The sequence below is a fragment of the Hemitrygon akajei genome, chromosome 1, assembly GCF_048418815.1.
Source record: "Hemitrygon akajei chromosome 1, sHemAka1.3, whole genome shotgun sequence".
Taxonomy (NCBI): Eukaryota; Metazoa; Chordata; class Chondrichthyes; order Myliobatiformes; family Dasyatidae; genus Hemitrygon; species Hemitrygon akajei.
In genome coordinates, this window is record NC_133124.1 from 54,172,877 (window position 1) to 54,193,268 (window position 20,392).

The 20,392-nt window shown below is 40.3% G+C and overlaps 1 protein-coding gene across 3 annotated transcripts in view; it reads right to left on the reverse strand.

The window, feature by feature from the left end:
* tatdn1 (TatD DNase domain containing 1) overlaps positions 1-20,392 on the reverse strand; it is a 76,096-nt gene that overhangs the window by 7,795 nt on the left and 47,909 nt on the right. For all 3 annotated transcript variants that reach the window (XM_073043374.1, XM_073043393.1, XM_073043382.1), the window contains 3 exons: positions 16,242-16,282; positions 10,744-10,820; positions 2,522-2,592 (listed from right to left, as the gene is read on the reverse strand). In XM_073043374.1, coding sequence (XP_072899475.1) covers positions 2,522-2,592; positions 10,744-10,820; positions 16,242-16,282 — 189 coding nt within the window. The remainder of the gene's footprint in view (positions 1-2,521; positions 2,593-10,743; positions 10,821-16,241; positions 16,283-20,392) is intronic.

A 20,392-nucleotide genomic window follows, 5' to 3' on the forward strand; every position in this document is an offset into this window, starting at 1 on the left:
CAAAAGAAAGGGCATAAAATAGGGAAAAAAAGTGGGAAGTTCAAGGATTGGGGAAATTTTTAAAAAACAACAGATGGCAACTTATAACAACCATAAGGAAGAAAGGAAGGAAAGATTAAATCTGAAGGTAAGCTAGCAAATGACATCAAAAATGATACCAAAAGTTTTTCAAGATATTTAAAGAGTAAAAGTGAGGCGAGAGTAGATATTGAAATGCTGGAGAGATAGTAATAGGGGATGGGAAAATGGCAGATGAACCGAATAAGTATTTTGCATTTGTCTTCAGATTATGGAGAGAAGACAGGATAATGGGGTTGAGAGGGAAATGCTTCAGCCACAATGAAATTGTAGAACAGACTTGATGGGCTAAAATGGCCTAATTCTGCTCTTGTATGTTATAATCATTTTAAGACCACATGCACTAGAAATTCCAAGGCAAACTTTGCTTCAAATGAAAAGTTGTTAAGGGACGAAAAGGAAAGGAACCATTTGCTCTTGCCCTTGTCATGGTTGAAACTGGCTGATTATACTGATTGCACGTGGGGTAGGGCAGGGTTTTGGAAATCCCTCTGAAATTCAGGGTACTGCATTATATGTGCACAGTTTTTCGAAAAGCAGAATGAAAAAGGGAATAATAACTCCAATGGTTCAATAAATTTAGTTCAAGAGCTGAGACTTTGAACCTACTAAGTTCCCAGGCTGCATTCCCACGTCCAGATTATGCAATCTCAATAACAAACATGCCAGGGAGACGCATACATCTCCAGCACCTCTCTGCTGTGAAGATGGAGTAATTGCTGGTTCCAGTTCACATTAGTTATTCAGCAGCTGCTGCTGGGTGTGCACCTACAGATCATGGGAGAGGACAGGACTATAATTCACTCACCAAGTAGCATGCTGAATTGCTGGGAGCTTGAATGCCACAGAACCTCTAACAATCAAACATCAATACATATTGGAGAGAGGGAGAAACACCTCACCATAAAACTATGCTCTATCCACTCTTCTTATCTCTTAGATTTGTATACCTCTATCAGGTCCCCCTTCAAGTCTCATCTGTTTCAAGGAAAACAATACCAGTCGATACAGTTTTCCTCAACCAAAGTGGCAACAATGTGCTACATCTCTTCGACATCTTCTCTAGTATAATCATGTGCTTCCTACAGTGTGGCAATCAAAAGTATACACTAAACCAGCTCTGGCCCAATGAAGCTGTACCATGATCTCAATGCTCTTAAATTCTATGCCCCAGCTAATGAACAATTAGCTGTATATTATCTTCACCATCTTATCAACCTGTGCTGCCATCTTTAGCGATCCAAGGCCTTGAACATAAAGATCACTTCATTGCTTCATAGGGCCCTACTGTTCATGGTGTATATCCCGTCCTCATTAGACCTCCCTAAATGCATCACCTCACAGTTACTGGGATTAAGTCCATCTGCCATTGCCCAATTTACCAGTATATCCATTTAGTTCTGAAACCTATAAACAAGATGGCAGTGGGATAGCAGCAATGGTGATGGAGGGAGGAGGCGGAGGTGGGAGGAACACAGTGGGAACTGTGAGAATGCGTCTCTTCCAAAGGAGGCTTGGACAAGATCTTAAGGACGAAAATGTGCTTCCTGTTATTTTTTCCCGGGAGCTCGCCTTCAGCTGTGATGTCTGCTCGCGGCCCTACACCACTGCGCCCACTTCGAGCCAAGGCCCAGCTGTTTCATGCCCCGTATCCCCGCCACAACACCCGGTCCGGAGCACGGCGCGGCGACACGACCCAGGTCCAGCTGACCTGGCTGGTAGCACCTGGTAAGGGTCCCTTGCTTGGGGTTACGAGCGATGGCCAACGGTGGACGCAGCAGGAGACTGGTGGGGAAGGCGGAAGAACTACAACCTTGGAAGACAATGGTTGCTTTGGAAGCAGACGATCTATCAAGAAGAGAGGTGGTGATCTCTTTAAATTCACCCGGCAGAAGGCAAAGGCAAACACTGCTGTAACCTGCCGAGTACAGGATTTCCCAATATGTCAGTCTCAATAAAGGATCAAAACAATGACGTTAACGACAAGTGTCGGGACAGAATGGTGTGGAGGGAAATCGTCCGCCAACTGGAAATTCCAGATGCGACCTAACGATGACGATGGACCTATGATTATTTCTCACAATCAACAATATGATCAATTTTTGATTTACCTGCTACATTAATATCCAGATCATTAACGTATATCTTGAATTAAGACTTCTGATTTCCAAAAGCAGCAATATTCTCCTTTTGTATTATTGTTTTTTCAGGAATTCTTCACTTGAAAATCATCCTTTACCCCAGCAGGATTAGTTTATTTCTTTTAACTTGTTCTCATTCATCACTTTATATTTATCTTCTCACTTTAATCAAGTAGTTATAAAAATCTACTTTCTCAGTCCTTGTAAAAAGATCATTAGCCTGCAACATAAACCTGGTTCTTTCTCTATGAGCTTACATATCACTTACAGCACCTACTGTTTTTATTTGAAATACAACTTACCAGTTTCTATCATCAGTCTTTCACTTGGGATGGATTTCATAGCTTCAAGATTGGATTCTGTTTTTAAAGAACTGTAAAAAATAAAGTTTGTACTTAACTGAAAAATTAAAATTGAAAAGAAAATTTTAATTTTAAAGAAGAGTAAGTCTGCAGATGCTAGAAACCCAAAGCAACATACACAAACTGCTGGAGGAACTCTGCTACCTATTCATTTCCACAGATGCTGCCTGACCTGCTGAGTTCTTCCAACATCTTGTGTATGATTCTTGATTTTATTTGGGATGTTCCGAATTATTCAATTCTAACTGCTATGATATTTGTAAGGCAAATTCAAACTTCTCTGGATGTTAGAGCTGGGAGAAAATTGCATTCATCTCTATGAATGAATAGAGATGAATATGATGAATATGGATGAATGGAATTTGTTGCCATGGGCGGCAGTGGAGGCCAAGTCATTGGGTGTATTTAAGGCAGAGATTGATAGGTATCTGAGTAGTCAGGGCATCAAAGGTTATGGTGAGAAGACGGCGGAATGGGACTAAAGGGGAGATTGGATCAGCTCATGATGAAATGGCGGAGCAGACTCGATGGGCCAAATGGCTGACTTCTGCTCCTTTGTCTTAAGGTCTTATCTCAGGTCAGCTAGTCTTGGACTTCCAAGCCCATGCATTGAAATGTGAAAGTCAGATGAACTACAGGTCAGTTGTCAATGCATCTGACCTCCCGCTCTACCTCTGGATTCATCAGAGACTAAAAATGAAGTACTGTTTGTTCTCTAGAGTGTCTGGATCAAACCTATTCGATTGATACTCTGGACTTTTTCCATAATATGTCACTTATTTATTTATGATAAATTAGTAACAGTAAAAGGAATTACATCAAAGGAGCAAACTGACAATGACAACAAAAATTAAGGATTCTGCTTCTTTTTAAAAAATGTTTAACTGACAAAATATTCTTCACAGTCAAATTATTATTTAGTTCTTGCAGATTTTCTCTCAACCAAAAAGGTGTGCAAAGATGTTTCCTCCTGGAACCAGAAGGTGAGGGGAGGCAGCAGTGAGTTACTATGAGCTGTAAGGTTCTGCCTGAAAAGATGGGGAAAGCTGATTTATTGGAAACTTTCAGAAGGAAACGGAAAATACTCTACGGGAAAAAGATAACATATATTTAGGATAAAGGTGTTCAGGAGACCCTCCCAGAAAGATGAGCAGCCATAGGAGAAAATGCTGGAAATTAAATACCTGGACTGAGGTTTCAGACCTCTTCACAAGGATAAAAGGAATTTTAATGATTTTGCTGTCTGGTGAAGGTCAGTAGAGACGCTGCAAACCTTGTCTATCTGGATAAGCAGTATTACGGTCACCGACACACACACACACACACACACACCCCCACCCACACCCCCTTATCCACCCAATCTGCAAAACACTCACAAAACTCTTCCCTGTCATTGTTAAAGGCCCAGCTTCAAAGTAGATAAATGAGTAAGCACCTGGAAAATACAAGGGTATATGACCTACATTCCAACCAGTGTCGTATCTAGCTGATGCCACTATGCCTGTAAAGGGTGCCAATGAAGGACTCCAGTGATAGCTCAGGGTTGGCTTCTAATCCAGATAGTATCCTGATAAATCTCCTGTTTTCTAACTCCATAGCTTCCACACATCGTTCCTATAATGAGGTGACAAGAATTGTATGCAATACTTCAGATGTGGCCAAGTCAGTTTTATAAAGGTGCAACATAACTTCCTGACTTTGCAGATGCACTCTTGAAATTAATAGATGCCTGGAGTCATTGCCTTTGAGATCCTTGGCACCCAGATGTACTGATGCTCTGACTGATGGAGTAAGACTGTGGCTCCTGAAGACTTCAGAGGGGAGTAGTAGGCTCTCTTAGCTCAGGCTTCCTTCTCATTTGCTCTCCTCCTTCAGCATCCACTGGCAAGCTGTTGCTGTATTTGGTCCCTGCTTTGAACTTGGTCATGCTGCAAACTCAACAGGGCAATCACTAAAGTATGCACTTTTCAGTGATCAGCGCATCACAATTCCACGCAACACGTTCCACTGCTGACCTATGGCTAGTTCTCTGAGGTCTAATTTGCAACAGACTCAACAAACTTGCAGCTGGCTAATAATTCAGAAAATAGTGCAGTTTTAGGTGATGTTTAAGATGTGTTCTCCTGTCTGTATTGCACACTGCATGTTAATAATATGACATGTCTCATTCTTCCATTGACAATTGCATGGTGACTGTGTGCTCACCAAACAATCTCCACAGATTGTTAATAGAAGAAATGCTTGAACTATTATTCCCAATTCAAGCTCTTGTTGCTTGTCATTTTTCACTTATGAATTTCAAAGGCAAAGCAATTGTGCTGAAAATCGTACACATCACATTGAGGTTTTGGTCTAGATATTTCAACTACTAAAGGAATGATTCCTCATTGTAAGGATTTACTCAAGACCTTGTTGTCAACTGCGTAATGTAAAATTACCTGTGTAATTACCTGGTGGCACAGTGGCATCAGCCCCAGACTTCAGAAGCGAAGGGTCCCAAGTTCGAAACCAGTTGGCCCCCCCTCCCCCCAAGCACGCTTTCCACCTGTGCTGGGTTGGGCGTCGAGCTAGCCACTCGGCCTCGTAAAAAACAAGGGTAGAGTCAGGAACATTCATACGATGACCCAGTTCATCCAAAAGGAGACCAATCCTGACACCAGGCGCCAGACAAGAATGGCTGACAGTCTGGTGTGACACGCTATGAATGAATGAACCTGTGTAATTATTTTGCTATTAAAAATGTCCTTAAATTGTGTATCTTCACTGAAAATTATCCCTAAAGTTTCAATTAGTTAATTACAATTCCCAAGCTCAATTACAATATTAATGTGTTAAAATTAAACTTTCAGAACTACTGACATCACCAACCCTTGGAACATACAAACTAGGGGCTGTGACGATTTATTTGATTTTCAGGGCTAGAGAAAATACCGGTAAAAATGGATGAGTAAACTGAGAAAATGTTTAAAAGCTGTTTAAACATAAACAATAGAGCACTGGACAGGTTATTCAGCCCATGATGTGCCAGTCTTCATGCCAATTTGTACCAGATGTTAGTACTGAGTTTGTGCCAATTAGTACCAAATATTACAGGAGATCAGTGCTGAGTGTATAAATACATTAGGACATTTAGAGGTCAAGGAACAGGAAGCACTGGGACTCCTAAAGAGTATTAAAGTGGATAGGTCCCCAGGGCCTGATGGGATTTACCCCAGGTTATTGAAGGAGGCAAGAGATGAGTTTGCTGGATCCTTGACCAGTATCTTTGTGTCCTCTCTCGCCACAGGTGAGGTCCCAGAGGACTGGCGAGTGGTTAGTGTACCTCTATTTAAGAAGGGAACAAGGGAAAATCCTGGGAACTATAGACCAGTAAAAGTCACGTCAATTGCAGGGAAGCTGCGGGAGAAAATTCTTAGGGTCAGGATATATGAGCATTTGGAAACCTACGGCCTAATTAGGGAGAGTCAGCATGGCTTTGTACGGGATAGGTCATATCTTACCAACTTGATTGAGTTTTTTGACAAGGTGATGAGAGTAGCGCAGTGGATGCTGTCTACATAGTTTTTAGTAAACAGAAGATTAAGATGCAGGGGGTCTGCGGCAAATTGGCTGTTTGGATTAAGAAGACAGAGGGTAGTGGTTGAAGGGACTTATTCGAGCTGGAGGTCTGTTATTAGTGAGCTTCCACGGGTACTTGTGTTGGGACCTCTGCTGTTTGTGATGTACATAAATGACCTGAATGAAAATGTAAATGGGTGGGTGGTAATTTTGCAGATAATACTAAGATTGGTGGAGATGTGGATAGCAGATAGAAGACTGACAAAGAATACAGCACAATATAGATCAGTTGCAGATATGGGCTGAGAAATGGCAGATGGAGTTCAACCCAGAAAAACGAGGTGTTGCACCTCAGTAGGGCAAATCAAAGAGACAGTCTTTGCAAGGTCCTTAACAGTGTTGCTGAGCAGAGAACTCTTGAGATCCAAGTTCATAGTTCCTTTAAAGTCGATAGGGTGGTTACAAAGGCTTATGGAATACTTATTATTATTATTAATAAAGACATTGAGTTCAAAAGTCAGGAGGTTGTGTTACAACTTCATAAAACTCACTGAGGCCACATCTGGAGTATTGCATACAGTTCTGGTTGCCCAACTATAGGAAGGGCATTGAGGGAAGGAGAGAGTGCACAAGAGGTTCACCGGGATGCTGCCTGGTTTGGAAGGCACGTGCTATCATGAGAGGCTGGATAAACTTGGGTTGTTTAGGGCACCAGAGGGCTGAGGGGAGATCTGATAGAAAGGACAGCAAGTATCTGTTTCCCTGGGTTGAAATGTCTAATACCAGAGGGCGTACATTGAAGGTGAGTGGGGGTAGGTTCAAGGGGAATGTGGTTTATTACTCAGTGAATCATGGATGCCTGGAATGTGCTGTCTGGTATGGTGGTAGAGACAAATACATTTGAAGTTTTTAGGAGACATTAGGATAGCCACGTGGATATAAGGAAGATGGAGGGATATGTATATAGGAGGGTTAGTGTAAAGGGTGGTTTTGATTTGCCTTTTAGCTGATCTGGCACAACAGTGAGAGCCAAGAGACCTGTCCTGTGCTGTACTGCTCTATGTTCTAAATATCCTCCTGTTTATCATCTGTACCTTCAATTCTATTCATATTCATGTCTACCTAAAAGCCTCTTAAATTCCAAGCTGCCTGCTTCCATTACCATCCCACTCTCTGTGTAAAAAGAAAACTTGCTCCTCCTGTCACTATTAACTTTAAAAACATGTCTTCTTCTTGTGTTTGACATTTCAACCCTGGGGGAAGATAGTTTTCCCTATCCATGCCTCTTAATTTACAAAAACACAGGTATCCTCTTCGCCTCCTACACTCTAGAGAGAATAACCTAAATTTATCCAAGCTTTCCTTATACTCATACCCTCTAATCCAAGTAGCATTCTGATAAACCTCTTCTGCGGGCTGCTCATAATTCCTACAATGGGGCAACCAGAATTGCACGCAATATTCCAAGTATGGTTGGACTATAGTTTTATAGAGCCACAACATGACTACTTTACTCTTTTACTCAATACCCTTACCAATGAAGGCAAGCATTCCATACCTCTTCTTTACTTAAAATCTTTAGAGCCTGAGAGGAACCATTTGAAGCAAATACACCACCTTCACCAATAATCCCAATGCTTAATGACCTTGTTTCTGATACTACCTCAATTTAAAAGTTTCATTCTTGTTTCAAATCACCTACATATTTTTCTCCTCCCCATAACTGTTACATACTCCAGCTCTTCATCAGTCATTGCTATCGGTTCTCTTCCAGTTCTGGCCCTGTGTATTCTTTATTATAGTCATTCCTTTATTTTTATAGACCAGAATTCTGGATTGCCTCCATCTCTTTTTTTACTCTCCTTTAGATGCTCCTTTGACTAATCTTTTAAACTCCAATACTGTACTAACATCCCCTACTGTAGTTGTAGACCAAATTTGGTTTGATAATACTCTTGAAGTGTCTTGGCAATATCTGACTTTCCCAAATGGCATTGTGAATGCCTATAGTTTGTCATAAAGTACATTATAAGACAATGTGGAATTATTCTGCCATCTTGTGGACATGGTGTATAACTACAGTGGCACCAGGACTAAAAGACCAAATCTAATTGATTACATAACTGAGCACAAAGAATGCTTTTTCAAAAATATTGAAAATGTGTTGACATAGTGGTATAGGATATCATCAAGATGTACAAGAGCAACAGAGGAAGCTTTCTTGGACTAAATTTCCCAAATTAATGATCTATTATCTAGAAAGAGAAGCGTGACACTTTACCTGCAAGAAGCATTCAAACCCATACCTCTCTCCCAAATCATGCAACATTTGCTTGGAAACAAGTAGCCATTGCTTAATTAAGAGCCACCACATCAAAACCCTGCAACTCTCTGGACTGTAATATTTCATCATTTTCTTGAGGTCAGTTCGGGAATGAACCTCGCTGACTACGCCCTCATCCACAGCAAATTAAAATAGATCCTAATCTGCTATATAGAAATTGTTTTCTAAATGTTATTATGAGTTTAATGTGCTACTTTATAACCTGAGCTGTATTTAAGAGGGTTTATAGATGGCAGATGAGAAGCCAACACGAGCTTGAAATCGCAAAGAGGAAAGAACTGCTGAATCAGGACCAGGTGTAGGGGAAAGACAGCAATGGGGCAGTAAACAATAAAAAGATTTTAAAAGCAGACTGGAAGAGGGTTGAATAATCTATTCATTATGAATTACATCAAACTGTACAGACTCTGTATGCCTCAAGCTTAGCTACATTTTAATTTTCTTTGAACAGGCAAAAGCTGCAGATGCTGAAAATCTGAAGTACTCATCAGATCAGGCAGTTCTTGTGGACAAACAGTTAATAATACTTCAGATTGATGACCTTGTTAGAATTTTTCTACTGCCAAAAAAATGGAGTCCTTTTCATTCATTCTCTATACTACCACAATGGATTAAGAACTGGGACGCAAGCCCCCATTATTTTCAATCAATGGATTCTATACTTGCACAACAATACAAATATTATATCTGGAAGCATCTTTTCAGCATCTCACATCTAGATGGTGATTCAAATGATAAGCAGAGCACGAGATCCCCTAACTACACTGGACAGGAAAATGCTGGGAGATGTTGAAAGCTTCATCAGCTTGCGCTGCCACAGATGAAATCAAATTTTGATATTTAATTAAAATTTATACATTAAGTTTGCTTTCATGTTTTTCAGTATTTGGTTAAATGATTCAATTTCTTTTAATTTTGAGTGTTTTTAAAATACAATTGTTTAATTTAGTTATTTAATTTCTAATAGATTATTCAAAGAAATGAATTCAGAAGTTTCTAAGTTGTCAGCTTAGACAGCTGGAAAGACCTGAGAAATGATTTAGTATGCTGTTAATATCTAGCACTTACTTTGTGCCTGAACTGTATCGGCTGAGTGTGAGAATGTAGCATGTGCACGTGCTGCTGATTGATCACGCAATGAATCGATTGGGCCTCCAATGTGCTGAGGGCCCTCTCTCCCAGTTCGGAGTTCTAGACTATAAGGTGCCCAATGTGTACTGTTACTAACATGATTCTGTAAAAAACATCACGTCGTTCTTGCTCTGTGTACAGGTAACACTGCCCATACATCTAACTGACAGCATTACGTGTTAGTCCCAGCTACCAGACAGGACATCATTAATTTTGCTCAGGGCAGTTTTGCTATTAAGTGCAAAGGTAATGATATCACCCCAGTACCATTTGGGAAGACTGAAATGCAGAATTCTGGGACAGATACTCGAGGACTTCAAAAATAGTGAACTTACCATTCCCTTGTTGAACACCATCTTTCAGTGCTTTACCCAATTGGTGTACTTCCCTCTGCATTCACTTTCATTCAGTCGAGCACACTTAACAATACAGCTCCCTACTTTTCACCTAACTTAATTATATATATTGGTGAAAAACTGACATTTTAGTAATGCTTGTCATTTCTCAAAGAATCCATTCGTTTTTGCCCCTTTCAAACCCAAACAATAACCTCAGTCAGAATTATGTTCATTGTCTCAAAACAAATTTCTGTCAGTCGTCTTCAAAATTACTGCTTACTACATCAGCATTTCCCATCCACCTTACAACTACAGTAGCCTGGTAAAATGGTTTTCCTCCAGTAAACTGGTTCATTAGCATCTCCAGTGTCATAATTCATTGGCTCTTGCGGCCTTCATGTACATAACTCCAAAATTCACTAGGTCAAATGTCAATTCAAAAATGTTCTTGCTGGAATCTGTTGGAATTGGTTTACAATTTAAATTGTCATCTTTTTAGTACGATTTTAGATATATGGGGATAGAGATTATATTTAAGTTAATGATCTAGTTATGATAATAGCTATAATCACATTGTAGAAATAGAGTAGAGATGTTTATGCTTTGCTTGGTAGAACATACAAATGTCAAAAATTCCGAATTATAGGAATATTAGATTAGACCACAAAAATATTAATATTGAAAACAAAAGAATGATGAATAAAACCAATTAAAATACAGACTTTTTAGCTTCTAACATGATGAGAAAAAACTGCAAATATTTACAAGTTCATAGTAGCACTCAAATTTACCAGCCATTTATTCCAATATAGAGGCCCATTTCTAGAAAGGCAGCAGCTTCTTCTTTTGTGCCATCAAAAGAATGCACCTAAAATAATTAAGTGAAATTAACAAGTCACTTTTAAAATACACTAACCCTGTATTTCCAGGCTTTATCAAGTGATAATTATTTTCAGGTAGGATAGAGAGCATACACTAGTGTGAATGTGTTAGTCTGAATCCACCCTTACAGATTCAGGTAGCACACCAAGATCACATTACCAGAAGCAAAAATCAAGTTTTGATTAGATTGCACAGGTTATCAGTAAGACCTCCAAGAATGTTTAAAATGAGAAAGCAAGGCAGAAATTACAGACAGTGAGATTAAAAGAAAGAAAAGACAATAAAAGATCAACATTTTGGGAAGTCAAATTCTAGCATAGAATAAACGACAGGGATTTTAGGAGCAATGATGACCAAAAACCTTGGGCTGCATATCTGTAGCTCCTCAGAAGAGGAAGCAGGTCATTAGGATGACGAGAAAAGAATTTTCTTTATTAGAGATTTCAAAGTCTTTATTAGCAAGGGAAGTGGGCATTAGAGTTGGATACTATTTTACAGTGTACAAAACCACTGGTTAGACCGAGATGGCGAACCCTCTTAAGAACATGTGCCCAAATTGGCAATAATCTAAAAAAAAACTTGTGTGCAATGGAGAGATTTATTATTTATTAATGAGTTAGGAACAATAATTATAGACTTTTTAAAAAGGAAAAAAGATTGAATTCTGTTGCTTATTCATTGCTCTACTATTAGTAAAAGTATAAGAGACAGATTGAAATAAATGAAGCATTTTAGAAAATCTGTTCACAAGTTATCAATATTAATCTTTGAGAGGCAATAGAAAAATAACATCATTTCTAAATTGTTATTGTACTCAGAAAACAGTGTTGTGAACAAGATAGAATGGAAAAGGTAAACAATTTAATATCTAATTGATGATCTTAAAACATAGTTTTTTCTAATATAAATGTTTATTGTGAAAAAAATATTCACCAAGGTGCTAAAGTGCATACAATATTTGCCATTATCATCACTGAATATCCATTATTCACTCACAAGCCACAGAAGAAAAAACACAGAGCAAGAGTGATGTCAACTGGTTCAACCATTTACTTTCACAATATTGATGTGTACACCTGATCTGTGAGGATTTCAAAAGGTATCATCCAGCATCATGTGTTTCACAACCATCTAGCTGGTGGGAGACATTTCCTCTGAAAATATCTCACTGCTCTCAAGTTGTAAAAAAAATAATTTGCTGCTTTATCTGGTAGTAAAGATGATCATTATGTCTCTTTTTATTATGTGTGGGGTTTAAAGAATAGAAGGGCAGCACTGCATGCCATGTGCCAACAAAATTTTTGGGTATATCAATTTTTGTGCGTGCCATAGTTTCATCATCCCTGACAGACTGCACTTGGTAGATTGTGTACAGTTCTGGCTGTCATGCTGCAACACCTCAAGGATGATGCGGTGCCAAAGAGTGGAGAAGCGATCCACCAGGTTATTGTCTGAAATAGAGGGCTGTGGTTATAAGAAGAGATTGGATTATCTGGGTTTATTCTCACTGGAATAGAGCAGCCTGTTGGCTGACATTACAGAGGTTTATATTATCAAATAGGATAGTCAAAAATTTTTCCCAGAGCTGGAGAGTCTAAAATTGAACACAGAACATAAAATAGTACAGCACATTACAGGCCCTTCGGCCCACAATGTTGTGCCGACCCTCAAACCCTGCCTCCCATATAACCCCCTACCTTAAATTCCTCCATATACCTGTCTAGTAGTCTCTTAAATTTCACTAGTGTATCTGCCTCCACCACTGACTCAGGCAGTGCATTCCAGGCACCAACCACTCTCTGAGTGAACAACCTTCCTCTAATATCCCCCTTGAACTTCCCTCCCCTTACCTTAAAGCCATGTCCTCTTGTACTGAGCAGTGGTGCCCTGAGGAAGAGGCGCTGGCTGTCCACTCTGTCTATTCCTCTTAATACCTTGTACACCTCTATCATGTCTCCTCTCATCCTCCTTCTCTCCAAAGAGTAAAGCCCTAGCTCCCTTAATCTCTGATCATAATCCATACTCTCTAAACCAGGCAGCATCCTGGTAAATCTCCTCTGTACCCTTTCCAATGCTTCCACGTCCTTTCTATAGTGAGGCGACCAGAACTGGACACAGTACTCCAAGTATGGCCTAACTAGAGTTGTATAGAGCTGCATCATTACATCGTGTCTCTTAAACTTTATCCCTTGACTTATGAAAGCTAACACCCCATAAACTTTCTTAGCTACCCTATCTACCTGTGAGGCAACTTTCAGAGATCTGTGGACATGTACCCCCAGATCTCTCTGCTCCTCTACACTACCAAGTATCCTGTCATTTACTTTGTACTCTGCCTTGGAGTTTGTCCTTCCAAAGTGTACCACCTCATACTTTTCTGGGTTGAACTCCATCTGCCACTTCTCAGCCCACTTCTGCATCCTATCAATGCCTCTGCAATCTTAGACAATCCTCTACACTATCTACAACACAACCAACCTTTGTGTCGTCTGCAAACTTGCCAACCCACCCTTCTACCCCCACATCCAGGTCGTTAATAAAAATCACAAAAAGTAGAGGTCCCAGAACAGATCCTTGTGGGACACCACTAGTCACAACCCTCCAATCTGAATGTACTCCCTCCACCACGACCCTCTGCCTTCTGCAGGAAAGCCAATTCTGAATCCACCTGGCCAAACCTCCCTGGATCCCATGCCTTCTGACTTTCTGAATAAGCCTACCGTGTGGTACCTTGTCAAATGCCTTACTAAAATCCATGTAGATCACATCCACTGCACTACCCTCATCTATATGCCTGGTCACCTCCTCAAAGAACTCTATCAGGCTTGTTAGGCAAGATCTGCCCTTCATAAAGCACAGGTTTAAGGTGAGAGGCAAAATTTTAAAAAGTTTTGAAGTAATAAAAGTTTTGAGGGGTATATTTCTACACATGGGATGGGCTGGTCCGCCGAGATGTAACCCTGAGCATCATAGGAAGTCATTCCTACCTGTGGCCATCAAACTTTACAACTCCTCCCTCGGAGTGTCAGACACCCTGAGCCAATAGGCTGGTCCTGGACTTATTTCCACTTGGCATAATTTACTTATTATTATTTAATTATTTATGGTTTTGTATTGCTATATTTCTTCACTATTCTTGGTTGGTGCGGCTGTAACAAAACCCAATTTCCCCTCGGGATCAATAAAGTATGTCTGTCTGTCTGTATTTGGTACAAACTACCAAAGCAGGTGGTGGAAGCAGATATAATCATAATGTTTAAAAGGCATTTTAACAGATACTTGGATAGAGATATGGGCCTAATTTAAGTAAATGGAATCAAAGTAAATAAGTATCAGTCATCATGGACGAGGAGGGTTGAAATGGGAACAATCTGGGCTGAAGATTGCAAATGTCACTGCACTCTTTAAGAAGCGAGGAAGGCAAAATAAAGGAAATTATAGGTAGTTAGCCCTATAATGGTTGGAAAAGTATTGGAGTCTATTATTAAGGATGAGCTTTGAGACTAATAATAAAATAAGTCAAAGTCAGCATGGTTTCTGTAAAGGGAAATCGTACCTGACAAATCTGTTAAGAGTTCTTCGAGGAATTAACAAGCAGGGTGGACAAAGGAGAGGTAGTGGATGTCATTTACTTGGATTTTCAGAAGGCGTTTGATAAGGCGTTATACATGAGACTGCTTAACAAGACAAAATCCCATGGTGTTACAGGAAAGATACTGGCATGGACAGCGGAGGCAGAGAGTGGGAATAAAGAGGGCCTTTTCTGGTCGGCTGCCAATGACCAGTGATGTTCCTCGGGGGTCAGTATTGGGGCCACTGCTTTTCACATTGTTTGTCAATTACTTAGATAATGAAATTGATGGCTTTGTGACAAAGTTTGTGGATAATACAAAGATAGATGGAGGGGTAGGTAGTGCTGAGGAAGCAATGCAATTGCAGCAGGATTTAGACAAATTGGAAGAATGGGCAAAATAGTGGCAGATGGTATACAGTGTTGGGAAATATATAATAATGCATTTTGGTAAAAGGAACAATAGTGTGTACTATTACCTATATGGGGAGAAGGTTCAAACTTCAGAGATGCAGAGGGACTTAGGAGTCCTTCTGCAAGACTCCCAGGAGGTTAATTTACAGGTTGCATCATCCAGAATTGAATGGGGTTAAGACTCGATGGGCTAAATGGCCTGATTCTGCTCCAATGTCTTAAGGTCTTATAATGCTGAAGCTTTATTAGACACTAGTGAGGGTGCACGTGGAGTACTGTCAACAGTTATGGGTCCCTTATCTCAGAAAGGATGTGTTGTCATTGGAGAGAGTTCAGAGGAGGTTCACAAGGATGATTCTGGTAATGAAGGGGTTAGCATATGAGGAGCGTTTGGCAGCTTTGGGCCTGTACTCACTGGAATTTAGAAGAATGCGGGGGAATCTCATTGAAACCCACTGAATCTTGAAAGGACTAGAAAGGGTTGATGTGAAGAGGATGTTTACTATGGTGGGGGTAACCAGAACTAGAGGGCACTGCCTCAAAATTAAGGAGTGACCCTTTAGAACAGAGGTAAGGAAGAATTTTTTTAACCAGAGAGTAGTAAATATGTGGAATGCTCTGCCACAGACTGTGGTGGAGGCCAAGACTGTGTGTATATTTAAGGTGAAAGTTGATCAGTCACAGCATCAAAGGATATGGCGAGAAGGAAGGGGAGTGGGATCCAGGGTCAGCCATGATGGAGTGGTGGAGCAGACTCGATGGGCTGAATGGCCTAATTCACTCCTATGTCTTATGTTTCTATGATTCTAATACAGAAATACACAGAAATTAAATAGCTGGAGTTATGTGCACTGTTTCTATTAATTCAACAGCTCACAGTTCCCTATTTACTAAAGTGAATAGCAAGTAAAAACTATGGACTGGGATAAGCAGAATACAAGCAGGATCAGTCTCTATCAAAGTTAGATATCTTTCAGGGAAGGAAATTTGCCAAATGTACCAATGTGATTGACTCAAATGCCCGCTTAAATTATGAATGAACACACTTGGTTGTGTGAAGTGAAATTAGCGATTGATAATGGCTCCATATTCTAGAGGATAAATTCCCTATGCAGGTGGTGATCTGCCAGAGTGGACTTGTTGTTACAAGTTCATCTAACTTTCATTGTGTTGCTTGTTCTAAGAGGCAAACGTTCATGATAAAGTTCACATGACAAGTCAATGTAAAATTTACTTCATAGTATTACTTTACAATATGTATATTTCACTTAAGTGAATTCTAGATTTCCTCTTATTAAATCAGTAAGATTCTGTGCGGATCTCGTGAGCCATTTTGCATAACAGAGATCAGGTGAGATTTGATTACAGGTACAAATCATGCTAATTCTCCATAATAGGTAGAGTATATATATAAGCACTTACCACGCCTCCAACACATCTATCCATATTTCTCTTCGCTATATCTACAAATGAAACAGAGGGAATTGTTGAGAATTTTATTACAGATTATGTCTAAAGTATTTATACATTAAATGTATTGAGTATAGAAATTGTTAGGTTATGGTGCATTGATAGAGATGCTGGTGTGGCAGCAACTAGTGTATAGTGTTCAGATTTGATTAACCTGCTATCTGAAATATATTACTAAAGTGAAGAAAGTGCTGGAAAGATTTACAACGACATTGCTATGACTTGAGAAATTGAGATATAGGGAGAAGTTGAACAGGTTAGGACACGTTTCCTTGGGGAATAGAGAATGAAGGGTGATCAGCTACAATTTGAAAGGGAGAAGCTGAAGTCAGATGGAGCCGTATTACAGTGCAGTAAAGAGAATTACAGAGGTATGAGAGAAGAGCTGGCCATAGTTGATTGGAAGGGGACACTGGTAGAGATAATGGCAAAGCAGCAGTGGGTGGAGTTTCCGGGAGCAATTTGGAAGGCTAAGGATAGATACATCCCAAAGTAGAGGACATATTCGAAAGCAGGATAACAAGGGAAGTGTTATTCCCTTGTCAGCCACGGTTTACAAGAGAAGTCAAAGCAAACATAAAAGCAAAAGAGAGGGCATATAATACAGCAAAAATTAGTGGAAAGTTAGAGGGTTGAGAGACATTTAAAAGCCAACAGAAGACAACTAAAAATAACATAAAGAGGGAAAAACTAAATATAAAGGTATAATAGTCAATAATATCAAAGAGAATATCAAAACTTTTCTTTTCAGATATATAAAGAGTGAAAAAAGAGAGGCGAGAGTAGATTTTGGACTGCTGGAAAATGATGCTGGAGAGATAGTAATTGGGAACAAGGAAATGGCAGATGAACTGATTAAGTATTTTACATCAGTCTTCACCAAGGAAGACACTAGCAATATGCTAAAAGTTCGAGAGTGTCAGGGACAGAAGTGAGTGCAGTTGCTATTACTAGGGAGAAGGTGCTTGGACTGAAAGGTTTGAAGGTAGATGTCACCTGTACTAGATGGACTACACCCCAGGGTTCTAAAATAGGTAGCTGAAGAGATTGTGGAGGCATTAGTAATGATCTTTCAAGGATCAATAGATTCCAACATGGTTTCGGAGGATGGGAAAATTAGAAATGTCACTCCACTCTTCAAGAATTGAGGGAGGTAAAAGAAAGGAAATTATAGGCCTCAGCCTGACCTCAATGGTTTGAAAGATGTTGGAGTTGATTGTTAAAGATGTGGTTTTGAAAACTTGGAGACATATGATAATAGGCCAAAGTCAGCACAGTTTTCCTTAAGAAAAAATCTTGCGTGACGAATCTGTTGAAATTCTTTGACAAAGGAGAACTGGTGTACGTTGTGTACTTGGATTTTCAGAAGGTCTTTGACAAGGTGCCACATTTGAGGCTCAACAAGGTAGGATCCCGTGGTATTAAAGGAAAGATACTGGCATGGATAGAACATTGGCTGATTGGTAGGTGGCAAAGAGTGGGAATAAAGGGAGATTTTTCTGATTGGCTGCTAGTGACTAGTGGTGTTCCACAGGGATCAGTGTTGGGCCCACTTCTTTGTATGTTATACGTCAAAGATTTGGATGACAGAATTGATGGCTTTGTGGCCAACTTTACAGATGATACAAAGATAGGTGGTGGGGTAGGTAGTGTTGAGGAATCAGGGAGGCTGCAGGAGTTCCCAACTTTTTATATGCCATGGACCCCAGGTTGGATACCCCTGACATAGATTAGGAGAATAGGTAAAGAAGTGGCAGATGGAATACAGTGTCAGGAAGTGTATGGTCATGCAATTAGTAGAAGGAATAAAAGCATAGACTACTTTCTAAACAAGGAGAGAATCAAATATCCAAGGTGCAAAGTGAATTGAGAATCCTCATGTAGGTTAATTTGCAGATTGAGTCAGTGGTGAGGAGGGCAAGTGCAATGTTAGCCTTCATTTCGAGAAGACGAGAATGTAAAAGCAAGGATGTAATGCTGAGTGCTGAGGCTTTATAAGACACTGGTAGACCTCACTTGGAATGTTATGAGCACTTTTGGGCCCCTTATTTAAGAAAGGATGTGCTAATGCTGGAGAGGTTTCAGAGGAGGTTCACAAGAATGATTCTGTGAATGGAAGGGTTATTCTACAGGGAGCTATTGATGGCTCTGGGCCTTTACTTGATGGAATTTAGAAGAATGAGGAGGAGGTGATGTCATTGAAACCTATCCAATGTTGAAAACCCTAGATAGAGTGGATGTGGAGAGAATGGTTTCTATAGTGGGGAGGTGTAGGACCAGTGGGTGCAGCCTCAGAATAGAAGAACATCCATTTAGAACAGAGATGGGGAGGAAATTCTTTAGCCAGTGGGTGGTGAATCTGTGGAATTTGTTGCGATAGGTGGCTATGGAGACCAGATCATTGTCTGTATTTAAGACAGAAGCTGATAAATTCTTGATTACGCAAGGCATGAAAGGTTACGGGGAGAAGGCAGGAAACATAGAAAACCTACAGCACAATACAGGCCCTTCAGCCCACCAAGTTGTGGCAAACATGTCCCTACCTTAGAAATTACTAGGCTTACCTATAGCCCTCTATTTTTCTAAGCATCATGTACCTATCCAAAAGTCTCTTAAAAGACCCTATCGTATCTGCCTCCACCACCATTGCCGGCAGCCCATTCCACGCACTCACCGCTCTGAGTAAAAAAACTTACCTCTAACATCTCTTCTGTGCCTACTCCTCAGCACCTTAAACCTGTGTCCTCTTCTGCCAACCATTTCAGCTGTGGGAAAAAGCCTCTGACTATCCACACGATCAATGCCTCTCATCATCTTATGCGCCTCTTATCAGGTCACCTCTCATCCTCCATCGCTCTAAGGAGAAAAGGCCGAGTTCACTCAACCTATTCTCATAAGGCATGCTCCCCAATCCAGGCAACATCCTTGTAAATCCCCTCTGCACCCTTTCTATGGAGGCGACCACAGCTGAGCACAGTACTCCAAGTTGGGTCCGACCAGGGTCCTATATAGCTGCAACATTACCTCTTGGCTCCTAAATTCAATTCCACAATTGATGAAGGCCAATACACTGTACGCCTTCTTAACCACAGAGTCAACCTGTGCAGCTGCTTTGAGCGTCCTATGGACTCATACTCCAAGATCCCTCTGATCCTCCACACTGCCAAGAGTCTTACCATAAATACTATATTCTACCATCATATTGGACCTACCAAAATGAACCACTTCACACTTAACTGGGTTGAACTCCATCTGCGACTTCTCAGCCCAGTTCTGCATCCTATCAATATCCCACTGTAACCTCTGACAGCCCTCCACACTATCCACAACTTTGTGTCATCAGCAAACTTACTAACCCATCCCTTCACTTCCTCATCCAGGTTGAGAGGGAAATGGTTGACAGAATACGGTTGAGAGGGAAATGGAACAGACATGATGAAATGGCGGAGCAGACTCGATGGGCCAGATGGCCTAATTCTGCTTCTATGTATTATGGTTTTAAAGAAGTATATTAAACCATGATGGCATAGATAGAGAGAATGCACTCAAATCTTTTCTTCTTCAGACAGCATGGAGAAATTAAATTAAGGAAACGAAAAACTTGAATGGATTAAGGAGAGTGGAAGCAAACAAACTAATTGTCTCTGTTCTTGCCATGATGTTGATGGATATGCAGGCAGCCATTGCTCTACATCCTCCATTTTGTGGACTGAAGTTGCTTGGCTTGATTAAGTTTTAAAGTGGACACAATGATGCCCCAGGTAATCTGCAGAACTTGAGATAATTTCCAAATAAGAAGTTATTTGTGAAGTGTTCTTTGGTTGGATTTAACATGCAAGTTTGTGAATGTTGGGGTCTGTGTCTGCCTGTGTGATCCGAGCTGGTTACTGATTGAGAACAGAGAGCCATAAATTAGCAGTTGTCAGTTCTCACTTGCAGAAGTAGGGCAATAAATTGATGCTGGCTTGGATGACCCATAGCCAATAACATTGGCCAGATGACCCATTGCCAATAACATTGAAATGTAACATTTGAACTAGTAAGGAATGAACATAAAAGCAGAGGCTTTTGGGTACAAGATAGTGATAACTTCTATCAGAGAT